The sequence below is a fragment of the Sorex araneus genome, chromosome X (assembly GCF_027595985.1).
Source record: "Sorex araneus isolate mSorAra2 chromosome X, mSorAra2.pri, whole genome shotgun sequence".
In the NCBI taxonomy this organism is placed as follows: Eukaryota; Metazoa; Chordata; class Mammalia; order Eulipotyphla; family Soricidae; genus Sorex; species Sorex araneus.
Window position 1 is genome coordinate 109,381,021 of NC_073313.1, and position 20,898 is coordinate 109,401,918.

The 20,898-nt window shown below is 38.8% G+C and overlaps 1 protein-coding gene across 2 annotated transcripts in view; it reads right to left on the reverse strand.

The window, feature by feature from the left end:
- DCX (doublecortin) overlaps positions 1 to 20,898 on the reverse strand; it is a 152,190-nt gene that overhangs the window by 124,603 nt on the left and 6,689 nt on the right. For both annotated transcript variants that reach the window (XM_004606297.2, XM_004606296.2), the window contains exon 3: positions 13,701 to 14,041. In XM_004606297.2, the coding sequence (XP_004606354.1) occupies positions 13,701 to 14,041 (341 nt within the window). The remainder of the gene's footprint in view (positions 1 to 13,700; positions 14,042 to 20,898) is intronic.

A 20,898-nucleotide genomic window follows, 5' to 3' on the forward strand; every position in this document is an offset into this window, starting at 1 on the left:
GGCAATCTCCCTGGCCCTTGTATCTACTGTCCTTGGGTGTCAGTCTCATGTGATGTTATTTTATACTCCACAAATGAGTGCAGTTCTTCTATGTCTGTCCCTCTCTTTCTGACTCATTTCACTTAGCATGATACTCTCCATGTCTATCCATTTGTAAGCAAATTTCATGACTTCATCTCTCCTAATAAGCTGCATAGTATTCCATTGTGTAGATGTACCAAAGTTTCTTTAACCAGTCATCTGTTTTAGGGCCCTCAGATTGTTTGGGAAAACATTTTTGACCACACTTCCCGTGGGGAGATGTGGTTGGGGAGGCCTGGTTGAGAGGATTGATTGAAGGAGGGAGAGGACTGAAAGAGAAGGAGAGAAGAGAAACTGTTACGGAGATAGCAGAGAGAGAAAGATAGAGGAAATAGATACAGCAGAAAGAATGAATTAGAGAGAGACACACAGAGAGGGTTGGAGACAGCTGGGAGAGACAAGAGGTTGAATAAATGGCAACTAATCAGCAACCAGCTTGGCCCTCGTTCTTCCTTCCTCCATCCAAGGCAACAGCCATCCTGGGTGGAGAAGCGGCCCAAGAGCACCGAACGTGGGTGGCGACAGACAGCCCCGTGGAGAGCCTGCGAAATCCTTTTATGTGTAATCCCTGAGCACGAGAAGGGCTTACACAGCCTGAGAGTGTGGGGGAATTTTCACAGTACCCAAAAGCTAGCAAAGAGTAAAACCCAGTGAGAAATGAAACACTAGATAGACGAGTTGTGATAGGTCTGAAGCATGGGGAGCTGCTAAGAAACCTCAAAATCCTATAGTGTATTCCAGTCACAACTCCATCTGCCTAGAAAGCTCAGCAGGTCTAACTTCGCTGGCTCTGCCGTCTAGCATGTGGGAGATTTTTGCTCCCATTTTCCAGCAATAATGATGAGGCATATCACTCGAATTTGACAGGTTAAATACGTAAATATTCATCATAAATAAATTTTGTCTGATACATTTGACACAGATACACAGTCTTGAAACCATTGTCTTAGTTTTTTTGGAAATGTCTTCATTTAGTTCTCCAAGTCTATCTCTAACAAACACTGGGTTTCTCTCTAATCTTTACCCTTTATTGCAAATCGCCCTCCAAGGTCTTTTCTGCGAAAACTTTTCAAATGCAAACTTATTAGTTCATCTGCTTACTTAATTTTGACTACCATCCTGTGTAGATTACTGCCAAATCAGTGTTTCTATCACAAACCATTCTCTGGGTATTTCAGAATATATACAATTAACTTGTCTAAACTCTATTTCTTGTTCTGGATTTCCCTTAACTCAGATACTGGCCCTACTGTACATTCACATAAATCACCTAAACATCCCCTTGATCAGGTAAGGCAGGCAGAATTCTAAGAATGACCTTTGCTCTTGCATAATCTCCTACCCTTGAGTAAGGCTGTAACCTGTACGTATTATATATCAACCCTCATGAGAAAAAGGTATTTTTTCAGATGTAATCAAGATTAGTGTTTAGTTGACTTTAGGCTAACCACAGGGAAAAATAACCAGATGGAGGCAATCTTTTCATATGAGTATTTTAAAAGCAGTTTGCTGAGCCAGAGAAGATAGTACAGGGCATAAGGCATTTTCTTTGCATGCAGATGACTTGGATTTTAATCCTGGAACTGCATATGGTTTTATGAGCACTGCCAGGATTGATCCCTGACCACAGAGCCAGAAGTAAGCCCTGACTACCATGGGACATTTGGAAAAATTCTAAGCATGAGAGAAAATAATATCAACTCCTGTTGGGTTGAAGATGGAAAAAATCCATGAAAAAATGATGTGGGCAGCTTCTAAAAGTTGAAAATGCTCCTGATAGAGAATAGGGGAGAACAGGCAGGAAAAGATTGGGGATATAGCCCTTACAAAAAAGGAATCACCTGGTATTGAATATTGCAGAGAAGCCTGGGTGGTGCCTGAAAAACTGGATGAGCTAGACCTGCTGGATCCAGAAGATAATTACTTCAGCATCCTCTCACCTGTTTTAATGCCCCACATTCTTGGAATACATTAAAGAAATGATCACCCACCCATCTTTGTTGAAAAGGTATAAAAGTCGAAGGGCTTCAGAATCCTTTTTTTCAGAATGCTGCTTTAGGAGCTCCCCCCCCCATACTCTGGGAGCTTCGCTGGCTTACTCTCCCCTTCTTTGCCTAGCCATAAATAAAATCTTTACTGAATTCAGCCATTTGCTATCTGGTACCTTGCTTTCAATTTTTACTGTTTGACGACAACTACCTCTGTGGACACTACAACACTCCCAGTTGACAATCAGCAAGGATAACAGTCCTATAGCTCCAAGGAATTGGTTTCTGCCCAAACCTCTTAATGACATTGAACTGGATTTGTCCCTCAAGGCTCTAGATAAGAGCATAACCCGTTAAACACATTGATTACAGGTTTAAAGATATCTTAGCCAACCATAATGTAACTTTGAACTGTGAGATGATAAAGGAGTGATGCTCCAAGGTGTTATGTATGTAGCAATTTATTACACAGAAATAGAAAATGGAATTAAAATTATCCCTAGTCTCTTAATTTTCCTACCTGTTTTTACCTGGATCTGTTTTCTTCTTTGTTTCTGGTGATACTTTGGGGGACCTTAATCAGCCACAACAATAGGGATTAGTAAACAGTGTATCAAACTGGCAAGGAAGCTACAATACCCCACCTTGAGTAATAGCCTATTTCTTCTTTTCGATGACTATTAGCCTTCTATTGTTTCTCTACGACCACATAGCTCTCTAATTTGGCTTCAATACTGGATTTGACTTCTTCAAATTAAAAACAATAAAGTCCCCTACTCAAACTGCAAATTTCATTATTCTTGTGCTCAATATCTTCTAGAGGCTTTTATCTCTACAGGATAACATCCAAGATTCTTAATAGTTTGCAAAATTATTCCTGATTCTTGCTCTTGAATTTATATCAGTTTCATCTTCTGTCATGCCTGCTTGCACTTTATTCTGTAATGTACAGTTGCTCAAGCATAGTATTGTTGGCATTTGGTGTCAGACAATTCTTTTTCTGTGGTGAACTATTACCTCTGCATTATAACATGCTTACCAGTACCTGACACCTGCCAACTAGATGAAAGAAGCATCCCACCCCCACTCTAATAACCAAAAATGTCTCTAGGCATTTTCAAATACCCCTGGAAGCAAAATTACCCTGGTAGAAAACCAATGGAATAATGATGTGAAACTAATGTGTCTCCCTTGATTCAAACTATTTTTTTCTCAGGAGTCTTGGAGAGAATAGAAACTGTGGTATTAAGAACAAAAGTTTTGGGGGACTGGATACAGTGCAATAGACTGAGTTCATGCTTCACAGGCGGGAGGTCCAATTTTGATCCTGAAAATCAACTTGTTCCCTACGCATAGACCAGAGTGAACCCCCAAGCACAGAGCTGGAAGTAACCCTCAACGGTTTCTGGATATAGACTAAAATCCAAAAAGAAAACATACAGATTAAAAATATTTTAAGTCTAGGAATAATAGATGGACTTAGACTCTAGAAGTCCAGTTTGGTATGCTCTTTTAAAATTGAGGAAATTTGGTGATTTAGGGAGAATCAGTGATTCTTTGTACTGGACATGGATTCTGGTTTTTTTTATAATTTCATTTTTTGTTTTGGTTTTGGGACCACATCTGGTGGTACTCAGAGCTTATTCCAGGCCATGGTAGAGGGGCTATATATGGTAAAGGGATTGAACCAGGGCCGGCTACATGTAAAGCAAGCACCTTACCCTTTTTTCTATCTCTCCACCAGGGATGTTGCTTCTTTCTAGAAAGCATTTAGGATTCTGGAGAGTAAGAAGGGCCAGGGTGATAAAGTATTAAAAGAAAAAGAAAACTGGTTTCTTTATATATATCTTGGCTTCAAGGAAAACTGCCAAAAGAACATTTGTATTTCCTTTTACATTATTTCAGTAAGAACTGTGAAAGTTCGGTAAGAAGTTCTCTCCACAGAAAAGTATTTCAATATGTCAATAAACCTTCAAATGTATGTTTTAGGAACTTGGGTTTGGTGGTGAGGGGACAGGGAAAGTAGAACCCACCCATTCTATTACTAGGTATATACTAAAAAGATAAGAAACTATAATGATCACATAAAAAGTAATATACAAATGTTCATGACAACATTATTAATATTAGCCAATAGATGGAAATAACTCAAATGTCTACCAATTAACATATAGATAAAAGTGGTATATCCATACAATATAATATTATTCACCCATTAAAGTGAAATAACGTGCAACTACATCCTACAACACATAGCATGAAAATATGCTCAGTGAAACTTGATAACATTATGGTAATTAAAATAAGTTAGCCACAAAATATCTCGTACTGTAGGATTAATTTATATGAAGTGTCCTGAAAAGGCAAATATATAGAGAAAGTGTACTAGCTATTGTTTAGGGATAAAATAAGTGAGAGATTTATGGGAGGAGGTAATAGCTAAAATGTATTAAATTTATTTGAGATCAGGCCATAATCCATAAAATCCACTGAGGAAAATATTCTCAGAGTGCTCCAAGATTTGGACTGCAAAGGTGATTTTCAGGAGGAACTGCAATTGAGCCAAACCTGCTAGGCCAGATCTCTGGGCCCAGATCACTGGAACTTTGTCAGGATAGGGCAAGCCAAGTCCTTGACCTATTGGAGTGCCCGGGGCTCCACACTTCCACACACATTTCTCCTCAAATTTAAATAGCCTGCCCCCCTGATGAGTCTTGGAGTGAAGCTACATCGAGCCTATCCTGGTAGTCTGTCTCCAGTACTAACAGCCCAATAGGAGCACAGAAAACTAGAGGGTAAAGTCATGCATAAACCCACTAAGCTCAGTGAGCAAAAGCAATGGCAGAGAAGGCTCAACTAGCACTTCATAGTTCATCAATTCCTCAGACAATGACTTTAGTAAAACCATTGTAAGATATATGCTGTAACAATAAAGTATTGTGTGCCCTCTAAGGAGGAAGGCTGTGGATTTGTGGGTAACTTGGGACATTGGTGGAGAGAGTGTCACACTGGTCGTGGGATTGGTGTTGGAATATTGAATATCTGAAAGGATTGTATTATGAATAGCTTTGCAAATAATGGTGTTTAAATAAAGTTTGAAATGAGGGAAAAGGTGTTTTCAGTAATATGAATCAATTGGCAAAGGCAGCAGAAACAAAATAAATAAATGGGACTACATCAAATTCAAAAGCTTCTTCATGGCAAAAGAAACTCGGGATAAAACTAAAATAAAACCAATTGAATGGAAGTAAATATTTGCACTCATCAAGTAAAGGGTTAACATCCAGTATATATAAATTCACAAATATCAAGAACAAAAAATTCAATAGCCTTATCAAAATATAAGAGAGGAAATGTACAGACACTTCTCTGAAGAACACAAACAGATGGCCAATAGGCACTTGGAGAAGTTTTCATCAGTTACTGTCAAGGAAATCAAAATAAAAATGACAATGAGATATCATCTCACACCAGTGATAATGGAACAAATAAAAAAACTGGTAGGGCGTTTGCCTTGCACGTGGCCAACCCAGGTTCTATCCCTGGCATCCCATATGGCCACCCCAGCACTGCTAAAAGTAATTCCTGAGTGCATGCCAGGAGTAACCCCTGTGCATCGCTGGGTGTGACCCCAAAAGCAAAAATAAAAAATAAAATAAAATAAACTACAGTGCTGTGCCATCCCGGGTGGGGAAAGGTGTTTGTCCCTTCTGCCTTTTCTCCCCGGTGGTGTGGTGGCCGCCACCTTTTCAGAGCCTATTGCAAAGCCAGCTATGAGACTGCAGTGACGTGACACGTGTGGTCTCACGGAATGGGGGGTGAAACCGGCCCCTCTTCCCGACCCAAGGAGGACCTGAGTTGCCACCCACGAACAACTCCTGGCTCCTGAACAGCCATGATCCCAGAGGCACACAGATCAATCTCGGAACCCAGCGGCCTTTTGCAGAAATCCCTTCAGACTTACTACTACAATATCAGAAATCCAAAATGTTCTTCATATCAGCAATAGAAAACAAATGATGCCTTTTCAGCAGGTCTGAATGTTGGGGAAAATTCCAAATAAAAATGGTGGATATTTTGTCAAAATATTTAATGTGATCAAAGCGGAGAGAGAGTGAAGTGGAAATCATCTGCCACATAGGTGGGGGGAAGGGCGGGGTGGGGGGCATACTTCGGTACTTGGTGGTGGAGGGTGTGCACTGGTGAGGGTATGGTGTTTGATCATTGTATGACCAAGACTTAGACTGGAAAGCTTTGTAGCTGTTCTCACGGGTGATTCAATAAAAAATGTGTTATATCCATACAATGGAATGCTATTCAGACATAAAAATTAATAAAGTCCTCGAAAATGGAACTCTATGATGACCCTTGAATTTTGAGTATTATAGTAGTAAATAAACTAGCCACAATAAAACACATATTGTACGGTTACATCATATTGTATGTCCAGAATAGTAAAACAGGTAGAGATAGATTACCAAGAGATAAAAGGTTTAGAATATTGTGGTGTGATATCTAGAAGGTGTTGTATGACTTTTTGTGGTGATGAAAATGTTCTAAAATTTGTATTGATGCCATATGCACAACTGTGTGAATATGTTAAAAAGCACTGGACTATATATTTAAAATGGGCAAATTGCATTTTATGAGAGCAATACCTCAATAATGCCATTTTATCTTTATTTTTGTGTTGTTGGGAATAGATAGTAGGGCTTCACACTTGTGAAGCATGTATCCAATCACTGAGCCCATTACAGACTCTAATAATGGTATTTTTAAATTATATTTGGAGATAAAGCTTTTACTGCTCTTTCGAAAGAATGGTAATGAGACTACTTACGTCAGTGGTTGGTAATGGAACTGCCTGCATCAGAACCAATTGCTATATGATGGTCCTCTTCAAGTTACTCAATATAAATGGATTTACCTCTCATGCTAAGCCTTGACCATATATTTTTATTTCCAACTTAGAGCCTAGTGCCACATTTAGTCACAGAAAGGTATGGAATCTCAACCAAGCAAATGCAAGCCATTGTTACACATAAACGTTTCTTCAGAAACATAGAGGAAAATCATATTCCCAATTAGTAATAGTACTCATCTGTAATCAAAATGACTAACAGATGTTAACGTAACAACTCTCATCACCAAAATTGTAAAATGAGCTGGGATCCACTGTTCCTTTTTATTTTGTCACAAATGTTTAGCATGCTCAGCATCTATTTTATAATTAATAGGTTTTTACCTATACCCCCACAGTTTAATTTTCATACTGTAACCATAAAACAATGATTAATTTGTGTTTTATTCCTTACATACCAACTATCATTTAGGCTAGGGTACTAACAAACAATTCAGAATCTCATGAAAACTATGTTTCCTAGTATATTCAGCATATATATGTATATTATATTTATTAGACTATAAAAAGTTTTGTATGCTTAAAAGGAACCATTTCACATTGCTGACAATTAAGAGATGTTAAGTTGTACGGATGCCTTTTAAGCAGGTCTGACTTTGGGGGGAAACTCCAAATAATAACAGTGAGTTTTTTGTTGAAATATTGAAGGCAGTCAAAGTAGCAGCCATTTCTCTAGACTGAACTAAGCAACAGCCCCACACCAGCCGAGAAGAAGAAATATCCCTCTTTCCTGGTTGTTTCCCATTTTCGGTGAGAAACTCGGTGTGGTGTCCACCATACTATGAGGCTTGTGAAGGGGGATGAGGGGGAAAAAAGGAAATGGAAAAAGGAAAAAGAAGAGTTATGTACTTGGAGCAGTGGGGCTGCATATCTCTTCATTCTAAGCAATGGAAAACTAATTATCAAAATTATCAAATGCTTCCTTGGTAGTAGGGCTGTCCTTCTTGGGGGGAAACTCCAACAACAATAGTGAGTTTTGTGTTGAAATGTGGAATGTAATCAAGGTAAAGAGAAAATGAAGTGAAATTCATCAGTTATGCAGTTGGGGGTGGGGGTGGGGGCGGAGGTATACTGGGGTTTTTGGTGGTGGAATATGGGCACTGGTGAAGGGATGGGTGTTTGAATGTTGTATAACTGAGACATAAGCCTGAGTATTTTGTAACTTTCCACATGGTGATGGTGATTCAATAAAATAAATAAATAAATAAATTTTTAAAAGTTTTGTATGTTTGGGGCTAAGTAACTTTTGCAAATCCTGGTTATATAATAAATAAACTTTATTTCTGCAAGATATAATAAAACATTTCATGCGTCAAAATTGTGATTCTCTAGAAAATCTCATAATTTCCAGAATTTTACATTATGCCTCACTTGATCACAGGACCATTTTAAGAGAAGATCCTGGAAGGGTGGGGAAACGGGGACACTGTTTAGATGACAGTAATTAAAAATTGTTTGAGAATTTTGCACTTGATGACTTCAAGTAATTAATGGAAAGGGGCTGACCTGTTTCTTCGTGGAATATGCACTCATTTGGAAAACCCTTTTTCTTCTCCTACATCTTAGGATAGTGTCTAGGGAATTAAAAGCAGAGGCTTTCTCAGAAAATCTATCTGAGTCATGTGAGAATATCATTTTATTTTATTTTTTAAATTTATTTATTTTTTTAATTAGTGAGTCACCAGGAGAGTACAGTTACAAATTTACCAATCTTTGTGCTTGTGTTTCCCTCATACAATGTTCGAGAACCCTTCCCTCCACCAGTGCCCATTCTCCACCACCAATGAACCCAGTATCCCTCCCACCCTCTAATCCCGTCCCCCCATCCCACCCCGTCTCTGTGGCAGGGTATTCCATTTTGTTCTCTCTCTCCTTTTGGGTATTGTTGTTTGCAATAGGGGTATCGAGTGGCCATCATGTTCAGTCTCTACTCTAATTTCAGCACGCATCTTCACTTTATTTTTTTAAATTTTATCGAAACACCGTGAGATCATTACAAGCTTTCATGTCTGGGTTACAATCTCACAAATATCAAAAACCCATCCCTCTACCAGTGCATATTCCCCACCACCGATATCCGAGGTATAACCCCTCTTTCCCACCCTCCCCCGCCTCTGTGGCAGACAATATTCCCCATACTCTCTCTATACTTTTGGGCATTATGGCTTGCAACACAGACACTGAGAGATCATCATGTTTGGTCCATTATCTACTTTCGGCACACGTCTCCCATCCGAACTGGTTCCTCCAGCCATCATTTTCTTAGTGTTCCCTTCTCTATTACATCTGCCTTCTCCCCACCGCTCATGAAGCAGTCTTCCAGCTAAGGGGCAATCCTCCTGGCCCTTTTATCTACTCTCCTTGGGTGTCAGCCTCATGTGATGTTATTTTATACTTCACAAATGAGTGCAGTCCTTCTACGCCTGTCCCTCTCTTTCTGACTCATTTCACTTAGCATGATACTCTCCATGTTTATCCATTTATAAGCAAATTTCATGACTTCATCTCTCCTAACAGTTGCATAGTATTCCATTGTGTAGATGTATCAAAGTTTCTTTAACCAGTCATCTGTTTTAGGGCACTCGGATTGTTTCCATATTTTGGCTATTGTGACCAGTGCTACAATGAATATATAGGTACAGATGCCATTTCTATTGTGCTCTTTTGCATCCTCGGGATATATTCCCAGAAGTGGTATTACAGGGTCATATGGAATCTCAATTTGTAGTTTTTGAAGGACTGTCCATATTATTTTCCAGAAAGGCTGGACCAGTCGACATTCCAACCAACAGTGAAGGAGGGTCGCTTTTTCCCCACATCCACACTACATTATCAAAATGGCAATACTTCCCAAAGCACTATACAAATATAATGCGGTCCCCATCAGGATACCAATGACATTTTTCAAAGAAATAGACAAGACACTCCTGAAATTCATATGGAACAATAAACTCCCACAAATAGCTAAAGTGATCCTTAGAAAAAAGTAGATGGGTGGCGTCACCTTCCCCAACTTCAAACTCTACTACAAAGCAGTAGTAATTAAAACAGCATGGTATTAGGATAAAAACAGACCTGCAGACAAATGGAACAGAGTTGAATATCCTGCCATAGACCCTTGAATATATGGCCACTTAATCTTTGACAAAGGAACAAGAAATGTGAAGTGGAACAAGGAAAGCCTCTTCAACAAGTGGTGCTGGAAAACTGGATAGCTACCTGAAAAAAAATGGACTCTGATCTGTCTAATGCCAGGCACAAAAGTCAGATCAAAGTGGATTAAACACCTCAATATCAGACATGAATCTATAAGGTACATAGAATAAAATGTAGGCAGAACTCTCCATGACATTGAAGCTAAAAGCATCTTTAAGGATAAAAGAGCACTGACCATGCAAGTGGAAGCAAACATAAACAAATGTGACTACATCAAACTAAGAAGCTTCTGCACTTCAAAAGAAACAGTGACCAAAATACAGAAAGGGCCCACAGAATGGGAAAGAATATTTACCCAATACTCATCTGATAAGGGATTAATATCCAGGATATACAAGACACTAGTACAATTATATAAGAAAAAAAACTCCAACCCCATAAAAAAATAGGGAGAAGAAATTAACAAAAATTTCCTCAAAAAAGAGATACAAACAGCCAAAAGGCACATGAAAAAATGCTCCACATCGCTAGTCATCAGGGAGATGCAAATCCAAACAACAATGAGATATCATCTCACACCACAGAGACTGGCACACATTCAAAAGAACAAAACAGAATATCATTTTATTAGTATACTTAACTCACATTTATAAAGCATCTACACTGTACCAGGAACTGAAATAAATACACATATGTGTATATACATATATTGATTTGGGGTAAACACCTGGCTTTGCTCAGGGCCTAATGCTGGATCTGAATTCAAGGATCACTTATGGCAGGACTTCAGCACTATATGTGATATTTGAGATTGTTTCCTTGTCCATTGCATTCAGCAAAAGCTCCTTAGCTGCTCCACTGTATCTCTGGCCCTGAATATATATTTTCTTAATTACAAAGAACAAATTTTATAAAGAACAAAATACACCTAAATTTCATAAGTGTAAACAGGCTTTGGAAACAAGTGGAAACATGACATTTGAACCAGGCCTCAGAAGATAACACCAGGGGTCACAGTAGGTAGAAAGAGGTCTATAGGGAGACAGAACTGTGTATGACAGATGCTCCAGAAATCATTGATCTGTTTCCTTGGGTACTGTTTCCTGATGTTTTTTGAATCCACAAATACAGTGCACTGGCTTCTCACAATGCATTAACTGATGCTTAAAAGTTGGAGAGGACTTTTTGCTAATTTGGGGCTGGTTGTGGAATGAAAATTTACCCATCACTGGGCAGTAGCTTGCTTATCAAGGAGGTAGAGATATCCCTGTATTTATTATTAGGATCAATCACAAAATGGCAAAGTATGATATATCTGCACTAAACATTGAAAATTCATCCTAAAAATGATAGAAGTAATGTACAGGGAGTAGAGTTAACACTTATTAATACATATATAAATTATTTAAAAATTGTTTTGGTTAATCTTATTAAATATGCATACATATTTAGGTTATGTGTTCTGATTTACAGTGTACTTTCAAATCCATAATTTCTTTTTATCTTCACAAGAATCACATTAGTATGAATAAAATAGGTGTGATCAACCCCTTTGTATAGAGAAATTTTAGGCCCTGAGTAGCTAAGTAATTAATTATCCCAAGATCATGTAGTAAATTGTAATATTAAGACTAGCAACAAAGTCTTCTAAATCTCAATCTTCATTGTTATATCCTTGATTTATAATTTTCCTATAATATTTCAAAAGACTGAAAAAATAGTAGATAGATATATACCCAAATTCAAAGCTGTTGAACAGTAGAATAAATTATCCAATGAGATGACTGTAATGTGACTTTAAAAATAATATTCTTGTCTTGGGAGACTAAATGTCATGGCTTCTAAGTTTACTTTCAATTCTAAGATCCAATGATTCTTAAATTCCTTGGTCCTACTACTTTGAGATGGGATTTTCAGTGACTATGCTTGCTCCAGGAAAACTCTTGTCTATCATAAAATTAATCCTATAAAAGGAGATGCTCTTTGGAGTTGAAACTATTCTCAACATCTCAAGTAAATCTCTACTTTTGTACAAAATACATAAAATGTGAATAACCAATGACTCCAGGTGTCTGTTAGATTACAAGATTACAAAGCAATATAGAAGACATATATTTATCAACATATTCAAGTATATAGGTTAGAGTTCTCCCAGAAACTTAAAATGTTGTATAAACGTCAGAAACTATGGGAGGCAGTATGGGCCTAAGTTTGGGTGGTCATCAGCCATTCTGAAGTATTTTTAATCTTTAAAAAATATTTGGGCCCCGGGGGCTGGAGCAATAGCAGAGCAGGTAGGGTGTTTGCCTTGTACTTGGCCGACCCGGGTTTGATTCCCAGCCTCTTATGTGGTCCCCTGAGCACCACCAGGAGTAATTCCTGAGTGCATAAGCCAGGAATAACCCTTGTGCATCATCGGGTGTGACCTAAAAAGCAAAAAGAAATATTGGGGGCCCAAATCTGGCTGTGTTCAGGGCATACTCCTGGCTGTGAGCTCAGGGATCACTCCTGGCAGGCTCACAAAATCATGAGATGCTAAGGATCAAACCCAGGTATGTCGTGTGTAAGGCAAGTGCCCTACTCTATGTACTATCTATCTGACCCCCACTGTTTAATTTTAATTTTAGAATTTACACTGTTTTACAAACACCAAAGGTATTTTAAGATGCATAAAGTATGGACTGATAATAATCCACATTTATCTTTTCTAATGGGGGACCAGGATCCTCTTTAGAGCCAGCCGAACCAGCCACTGCTCCAATTCCCTTGGAACATTTTTGGGTCATATATTTACAGCTCCCCGTGTTTAAGAGAATGATGCATCTGTCTGGTGGAGACGTCTGGCTGCATACTTTCTCAGATATTAATATAGGTGGCACTTTAGTAGCATAACCAATGACATAAAGAACCTGATTTGGAGGGGAGCAGATGGCAGCATCTTTCTTGGTCTAATTTTAGGATCCTGAAATAGTCCCTTTCTCACACAAACCATCAGTGAAGCCAAATTAAGACAGCTATGTCAGGGGAAAGGGAGCAAGAGAAAGGTGGTCTCATACGAGGCAAACACAGGACCAATATGGCCCCAACTCACCCACTCCATACATATATCTTATTCCTTTCATTGGTTATTAAGGTCATTCCAACTTCTTTTCACAAGAATGGAGGATGAATCCCAACATGAGAGTATCAATGAAGAAATGAGCAGACAAAACTCATTTCCAGCCACATGCATTAACAAACAAGGTAATGTCATGTAATTCACACGAATATGAAGGACTTAGGTCCTAATATTTCTTAGCAGCTCTGGAAGCTGAGGCTAAGAGACCATTCTACTTAAGTAGGTCGAATTTCAAAGCCTCAGATTCATGGTCCATTGTTTTGTCTGCTGAAAATCCCCCAACCCCTGCCAATGAGACATCTAATCCTCTCAGGTGGTGATAGTAAAATGTGGAGGAAGATCCTACAACCTGGAAAGGATGGCTGAAGTATAAGATGGTCATGCAAGAATTTAGAACAAAGGAGAAAAAGAATGCTTTGAAACAAAAAGTACTTACCTGTTTTCCATCCAGAGTGTAGAGTTTTTTAACAACCCCGGTCTCTAGTTTGATGGCTTCAGTGATATCAGTGAGGACTTGCTCAAAGGAATGGGCTGTCTTCTTATTCAGAAGAACACGCACAGCCTTCCGAGGCTTTACCCCACTGCGGATGATGGTTACCAGCTTGGGGCGTACGAAGTCCTTGTTCTCCCTGGCCTGGGCACTGTTGCTGCTTGCCAGAGACTGGGGGGCTTTCATATTGGCAGATGTCTTCACATTAACAGACCAGTTTGGATTGACATTCTTGGTGTACTCCACCTTTTTAAAGAAGTTATCTGAGGAACAGACATAGCTTTCCCCTAAGGGAAGAAATAAGTGTAGATTAGCTAAATAGCAGATTATATATATTGACTATTCTAACCAAACTAATATGCACTGATGTTAAAATAGGTCTTTGAGGAAATGGTGATAATCACCAACATTAGGTACAATTCCATATTGGGCTCTTGAACAGCTTGGTTCATTCAAAGTCAAGAGCAAGTAATCCATTTGCTCAAAACATTCTTTGTAAAAATGGCATGTCTAGGTGAAAAACCCTATAAAACTAAGGCATCTTAAGAATACTAAACAAACATAAGTTTACTATAGCAAATAGGACTGTCTGTGTTAATTTTGAGAAGTTTGTTATCATTTAGAAGTTTTTGTAATGTCTGCATTTCTTCAGGCACAGGGGAAGAAAACTTCCTAAGAGGTGCGGTTCTTTACCAATTGGGCAGGTTATTTAATGTGAATGTTGGGGATGGGAACTGCTCTGACCCTTTGGTGCGGAGTTACCCAGGCAACCACATAGACATTGGTGTGGGGAGCTTCCAGAGCTTTAGCTAGTGACACTGGGGCAAGGATGTGGTGCCAGGCATGAAACTAGGGTCTGGTATATTCAAAACATGCACTCTAGCATCTGTACCTTCTCTATTGCTTCTCTATTTCTTATTTATCCAATTCTTATTTTGGAATTATAACCCCATTCCAATTTTATAAGCCAAGGAGAACTTCAAAGTTTATACATTTCACTCAAAATCAAAGTTATTCAAGAAAAGTTGCACACTGGACATACAGTATATATTTATTTTGCCAAGAAGTCAGATTGTTATTTGCACTGAGTATATGGCTAAGCAATTAAACATAGAATTCTGTAATATGTATGTGTGTGGCAAATGCATATTTGTGTGTATAACTGTGTTTTCTACTGCCCACTTCCATGCCCAAGTAGAGAAACTTAATAACAGATTACACACACACACACACACACACACCATTCTTTGTGTTTGCAAGTGTGACCCTTGCTGATAAATATTTTCCCTTGTTCCTATTACCCATCCTCATCTTTTATCTTACCAATTGTCACACACTAAAACTATGTACTCAGAGCTGTCTTTTGCCACTGCTCACCCTTGTCAGACACAGTAATAAGGTGGAGATGTGAGAATACATTCTACAGCCTGATTTATGCATTGGAGGAATCTAATATCACTTTAACATTTACCTAGAGGAAATTACTAACTCCGTGGAAGAAATGCAAGGGCCAGAGTCAAGAGAAGGGGATTAGACATCTGGGAATAGATGCTGAAGGAGAAAGTGAAGGGGGGAGTGGAGAGAATTGGAAAAGGTTGACTTTGTTGAATAAAACACATTAGCCCCAAGGTATATAGAAGTTCATCCAGAGGTCAAGCTTCAGAAAGCCAGTATGATTTAATCAGGCTTAACTCATCAGTAATAACACTAAATAAATAAATAAGTCAACCCTAGCCAGTGCAAAGAAAGCATTAACAGTAATTATAGTCTGATGACTCTTGTTCCTTTGGTCTCAGCAGGAGAACTGTACAGAGACATTTAGAAACACTGGGCTGATAATTCACTCTCTTTGCAAATAGTTATTGATTTTCTGTAGTGCCAAATCCTTTGTCATGTTAATTAATAAATTTCTCAGTTAGTGCCAAAAGCAATTCAATCAGATGTCCTATAAAACCTTTGAGGTCAGTATGGTGTATGTGTTTGTGTGCATGTGTGTGTAAGGGGAGAAGGAAAAGGTTCTAGTATCTGGAAGGAGGCTTCCATCACTTTTCTGAGTCCCAAAAGCTACTAGTGTTTTGTCATGACTGAAGAACCGAGGGATAGTCTTGGTGGGCAAACATGGGTGCCCTCACTGACTCAAAGCACATTAAAACATGCAGAATGGAACTAGGACTGTCAAAGACTAGAGTCTCAAGGAGTCCTAATATTTCTACCTCCATGGCTGACTGATCCAATTCAAACCAACCCAAGTCCTTAGAGGTCTTAATTTGTGATTTAAAAGCATGAAGAGCCCATTCAAGTCCCTCATATACTCAAAGTTAATATTAATATTCTCACACATTGGAAATGGCCTTTTGTCTTAAACCTCTAGGAGATTCACAGGCACATTCAAAGAGGTCATGATCTTTAAGTCAGATGTTTTCTGTAATTTGTCATGTACTTTTAAGACTGTCAGAAAACTGGTGGTGTGTAAATTTGTGAGGATATATATTTATGATTTCACTCGTCCATAGTCAGCTGTGTAGTGTTATTAGGAATCTGGACTTTCTTTGTTCCCATCTCTTAAACCACTTAAGCCTCTGAGCTATGAATATGATTAACTATCTCCAGATGAAATTGAACATGATGGCAGACAGCTATAGTATCAAATGGCGGCTAAGAACTTTCCAGAGGGGCCAGCCCTCAGTGCAAACTATGTCGAGCACTTTCTGGCAGTCTATTTTAGCCTCATCAGTGTTTCCCTTTTGAACTCTACTATGGAGTAATAAAAAATGGATGACAATTTTGATGTCAATCAGACTGGGGTCCCCAATATTTTCTTGGTGTGTGCCCGTGGACGACTTGCTGGTTTCTTTCCTTTAAGGTATTTGTCTATGAAGATGAGAGGAGGTCTACATCTCTATCACAGAGTTGGGAGGCACAAATCAGATGATGAATAGAAAGGGCTGAGCCTAGAGTGTGGTACTTAGTAAACTCTTATCAATTCTGGATATTATCACTATCATTATTATTAAAGACCTTATCTGAAGGAATAAAGGTAACAAGAAGAAAAGAGCAAACAAAGAAATTAGGGGGAAAAAGTGTTAAGAGAAAGAAGTGGGAAGAGGAGAGAAATACAAAGAAAAACAGGCAAGGGCAGGCATTCAGAGCTATCATTATTGCTGTATAACATAAACACTGACATGCCATGCTTCAAAGGAACTATTTTCTGCTTGTTGAGAGAAGGCCTCTAGTTGCTACAAATTCCAAATGTAGGCGTTCAGAAGCTATCCCCCAGGAAATTCTCTGTTGTAACTGCTGAAACACACAGAGGGCAAAAAATCAAACTTCATTTTAAATAGCAGTTTTTGGTTCTATATGCATACATGTATCCACCACAATGCTTAATACACTAGTCAGATATGGAAACAGTCCAAAGTCCAATTAAAGATGAATGGGTAAAGATGTTGTGGTTATATATATGAATATAATAATATATTGTGTATATATACATTCCACACACAGTGGAATATTATGCAGATGTAAGTCAAGAAGAGTTCTTTAAGTTTATTTTAATGTGGATGAAAGCAGAGGACATTATGTTAAGTAAAGTAAGTCAGGGGAATAAGGACAAACAATGGATGATATCACTCATCTATGGCATAAGGAGAGACAAAGGGAATAGGGTATTTTAAATAATGACAAACTATTGACCCTAGGGTTCAGAACTGAGACTAGCAAAGAAGGATGGGAGTGCGTGTGTGTAGGGGGTGGTGATGATGACTGGAAGTACCTGGGGGACATTAATGAAGTGTTTTGGACACTTTGGTGGTGGTGATGTATATGTTTTTCAGGGTAAGGAGGTAAGGAAATGAAGTTAAGTAAATAAAGGGCAGGAAGGGATCAAGCTGTAACCTGAAGAAGATCTAAACATCATAAATACCGTGTGAACTCAACCATAATTAAAAAATAAAAAAGTTTTTAAAAGAGAAGAAATATCAGTGTTGCAATAGTTCCTTATTATAAAAAATAAAATATCATCAAATAAATAAAATCAATGTTAGGCTTCCATAAAAATGAAGGGAAAGGAACAGAGATTTGTTTGTGCACCCCCAGTGCATGTAAAGCCTCCTCCATTAAAAGCATCCCCCACGAGTGAGGAGGATATTTATGGTGGTTAAGCGTGGCAACTGGGGAGTCAGCCAGCCTGGATTTAAATCCCTGTCAGGAATTTATGAGCTCTGTGACCTCAGGTGAGTCACTTATCTCTGAGACACAGCTTTTCCATGTATAAATCAAAGGTATTAAACAAGCGACATCTGAGTCCCTTCCAGTTCCAAAGACCCTAAAGGAGGAATTTTCTTTTCTGTCCCTTTCCAAACAGATTTGTGGAGACAAAGTTGCTACGGAGTCCAATGTTAAGGAAACCAGAACCCACCACTAATGGCTCTCCACTTCTACTACTGGAAAGACATCAGATGTGCAGCTTCTGTAAATGATCTACAAGTGTCCTTTGTCTGATTTCGCAAACATCCACAAAATCTGCTGCAGAGCTCAGTTCCCTTTTGCATTCCAGATACCTGGCACTTGTAATTGGCTGAGGTGTGTTTCATACACTGGGTTCCCATTCTGCCACAATTTCCAGGGCCCAATTCCCACCTAGTGGGAGTCTAGACGTTGGATACAAAGTGCCATGCATGGTGACAGCTTGCTGTAACTGACAACTTATTTCAGGGCAAGGAGGTGAGGCAATAAAGTCAAGGAAGCACAGGTCAAAGGGCAGGAGGTCATCACCGAAGAATATCTAACCTCTACCTAATCTCTACCTCCCTTCACTTTCAGGAGGTGCCGATTTTCAGGAATACTAAACATATTTGTTTTTTCTCCACAAAAAAGATAATTCTGATGGGCTTTCTGTTTTCTTTTCTAAGGTTTTCTTATACAAGAAGGAAAATGTAAAGTGGTATTTTGTTATATTGTGACATCAATCAATGATGCATCACTCCCAGGTATCTCAAAATCCTCCTTTCAGGATTTTGGTGGTGGCGGTGGAGTAACTTTGTATGCCACAAACATAAACATTAATACTAAGTAAACCATGTCAATGAAACAATTCAAAATCTCAAGTAAATTTTTTATATGAAAGAAACCTCTTTGAGCAATGTGTTTGATTTAGTACTTAATGGATAAATTAGTGAGAGGTGGTTCCAGGTCATTGAAACAAATAATTCAGCAAATGAATTGAATTATAGTTAATGTCACCATATACCTCTATATTCTAATTAGAGTCTCATCAGTCAATAAGGTGCCTATGGTCTTCATAATAATGCTCAGAATGATAGCCCTAAGATTGTTACGTGTACACACATATAAGGAAATATAAAAAGATTAGTACAGGATATGAGGCAAAGGAGAGTGATTGCATAAAGATTATGCAAAATAAAAGAAAAACGAATTTCTGGATTTTATTCATTTAACCCACTGGAAACACAGTTAATATAGATATGGTGACATATGGCTTTTATAAGACCATTTGTTTGCCCCAGGTGCTGTAAAAAAGCTGACACCAATACTCTAACTTTGCTCTAAAAGCTCTCTTTGCTCTTTTATCAAGTAGGCTAAAAGCATTAGACAAAGACGTGTCATAGAGTACTGTGATTATTACCCAATTACTTTTTTTAATCCTCATTTTGGACTATATATTTGATAATTGGGTAATTTAAACATTGTTTGTCCTACATGGAATTGCTCCTTTAAAAAGATCTAAATAAGACAAGGATGTCTGATTTCCTAGGAACTTCTTGCTTTTTTTTGGGAGGAGGGTCACACCTGGCAATGCATAGGGGTTACTCCTGGCTCTGCACTCAGAAATTACTCCTGGCGGTGCTCAGGGAACTATATGGGATGCTGAGAATCAAACCCGGGTTGACTGCATGCAAGGCAAACACCCTACCCGCTGTGCTATCGCTACAGTCCCTTCCTAGGAACTTCTACTGCAGTAATTAGTGGAAAAGGACTTATTTGATCACCCAATCCATTATTTCCCAAGCCTTGGTTCTCAAATCACCTGAAAATAATTATAAAATCATAATTACTGGGTCCCTAATGTTGAGAATTCTGATTCAATGGAATTGGGTGTGGTCCATGAATTTGTATTTGTTCAAAACTCTCCGATTCTATACAATGGAATACTATGCAGCTGTTAGATAAAAGGAGGTCATGAATTTTGTATTTAAGTGGATCGGCATGAAAAGTTTCATGCTAAGTGAAATGAGTCAGAAAGAGAGACAGACATAGAAAGATTGTACTCATCTATGGCATATAGAATAACAGAGTGGGAGACAAACACCCAAGAATTGTAGAAATAAGTACCAGGAGGTTGACTCCATGGCTTGGAGGCTGACCTCACATTCTGGGGAAAGGGCAACTCAGAGAAGGGATCACCAACTATAATGTAGTCGAAGGCCATGTGGGGGAAGGGAGTTGCGGGCTGAATGAGGGCTAGAGACTGAGCACAGTGGCCACTCAACACCTTTATTGCAAACCTCAACAGCTAATTAGAGAGAGAGAACAGAAGGGAATGCCCTGCCACAGTGGCAGGGTGGGGTGGGGGGAGATGGGATTGGGGAAGGTGGGAGGGATGCTGGGTTTACTGGTGGTGGAGAATGGGCACTGGTGAAGGGATGGGTTCCCGAACTTTGTATGAGGGAAGCATAAGCACAAAAGTGTATAAATCTGTAACTGAACCCTCACGGTGGTTCACTAATTAAAAATAAATAAATTTAAAAAAAAACATTCACCTTCATAAAAAAAAAAAACCTCTCTGATTCTGAGGACAATAAAGATTTGACAAATGCAAAGCTTTGACAGCCTTGAATTATATCTTCACCCTGCATAGCCCTCACCCCCTATTCACACAAAGCACAGAAAGTGAAGACCTGGGAACTTCCAGCACTGCTTGGCCTGATATACTGCATCATTGAGTCTGAGTCAGCTCAACTTCAGGTCAGCTCTACTGTCCTAAGTATTCCTGGAAGTGACCCTGGAGGCTCTAAGCATCACTAGGGAGAAATCCCCTAAAACAAGTAAATAAATGTTTCTAAAAGTCATAATGGGAACCACTGGTCAATTTTACTTCTCACTCGTGCCATAACTGTTATAATCA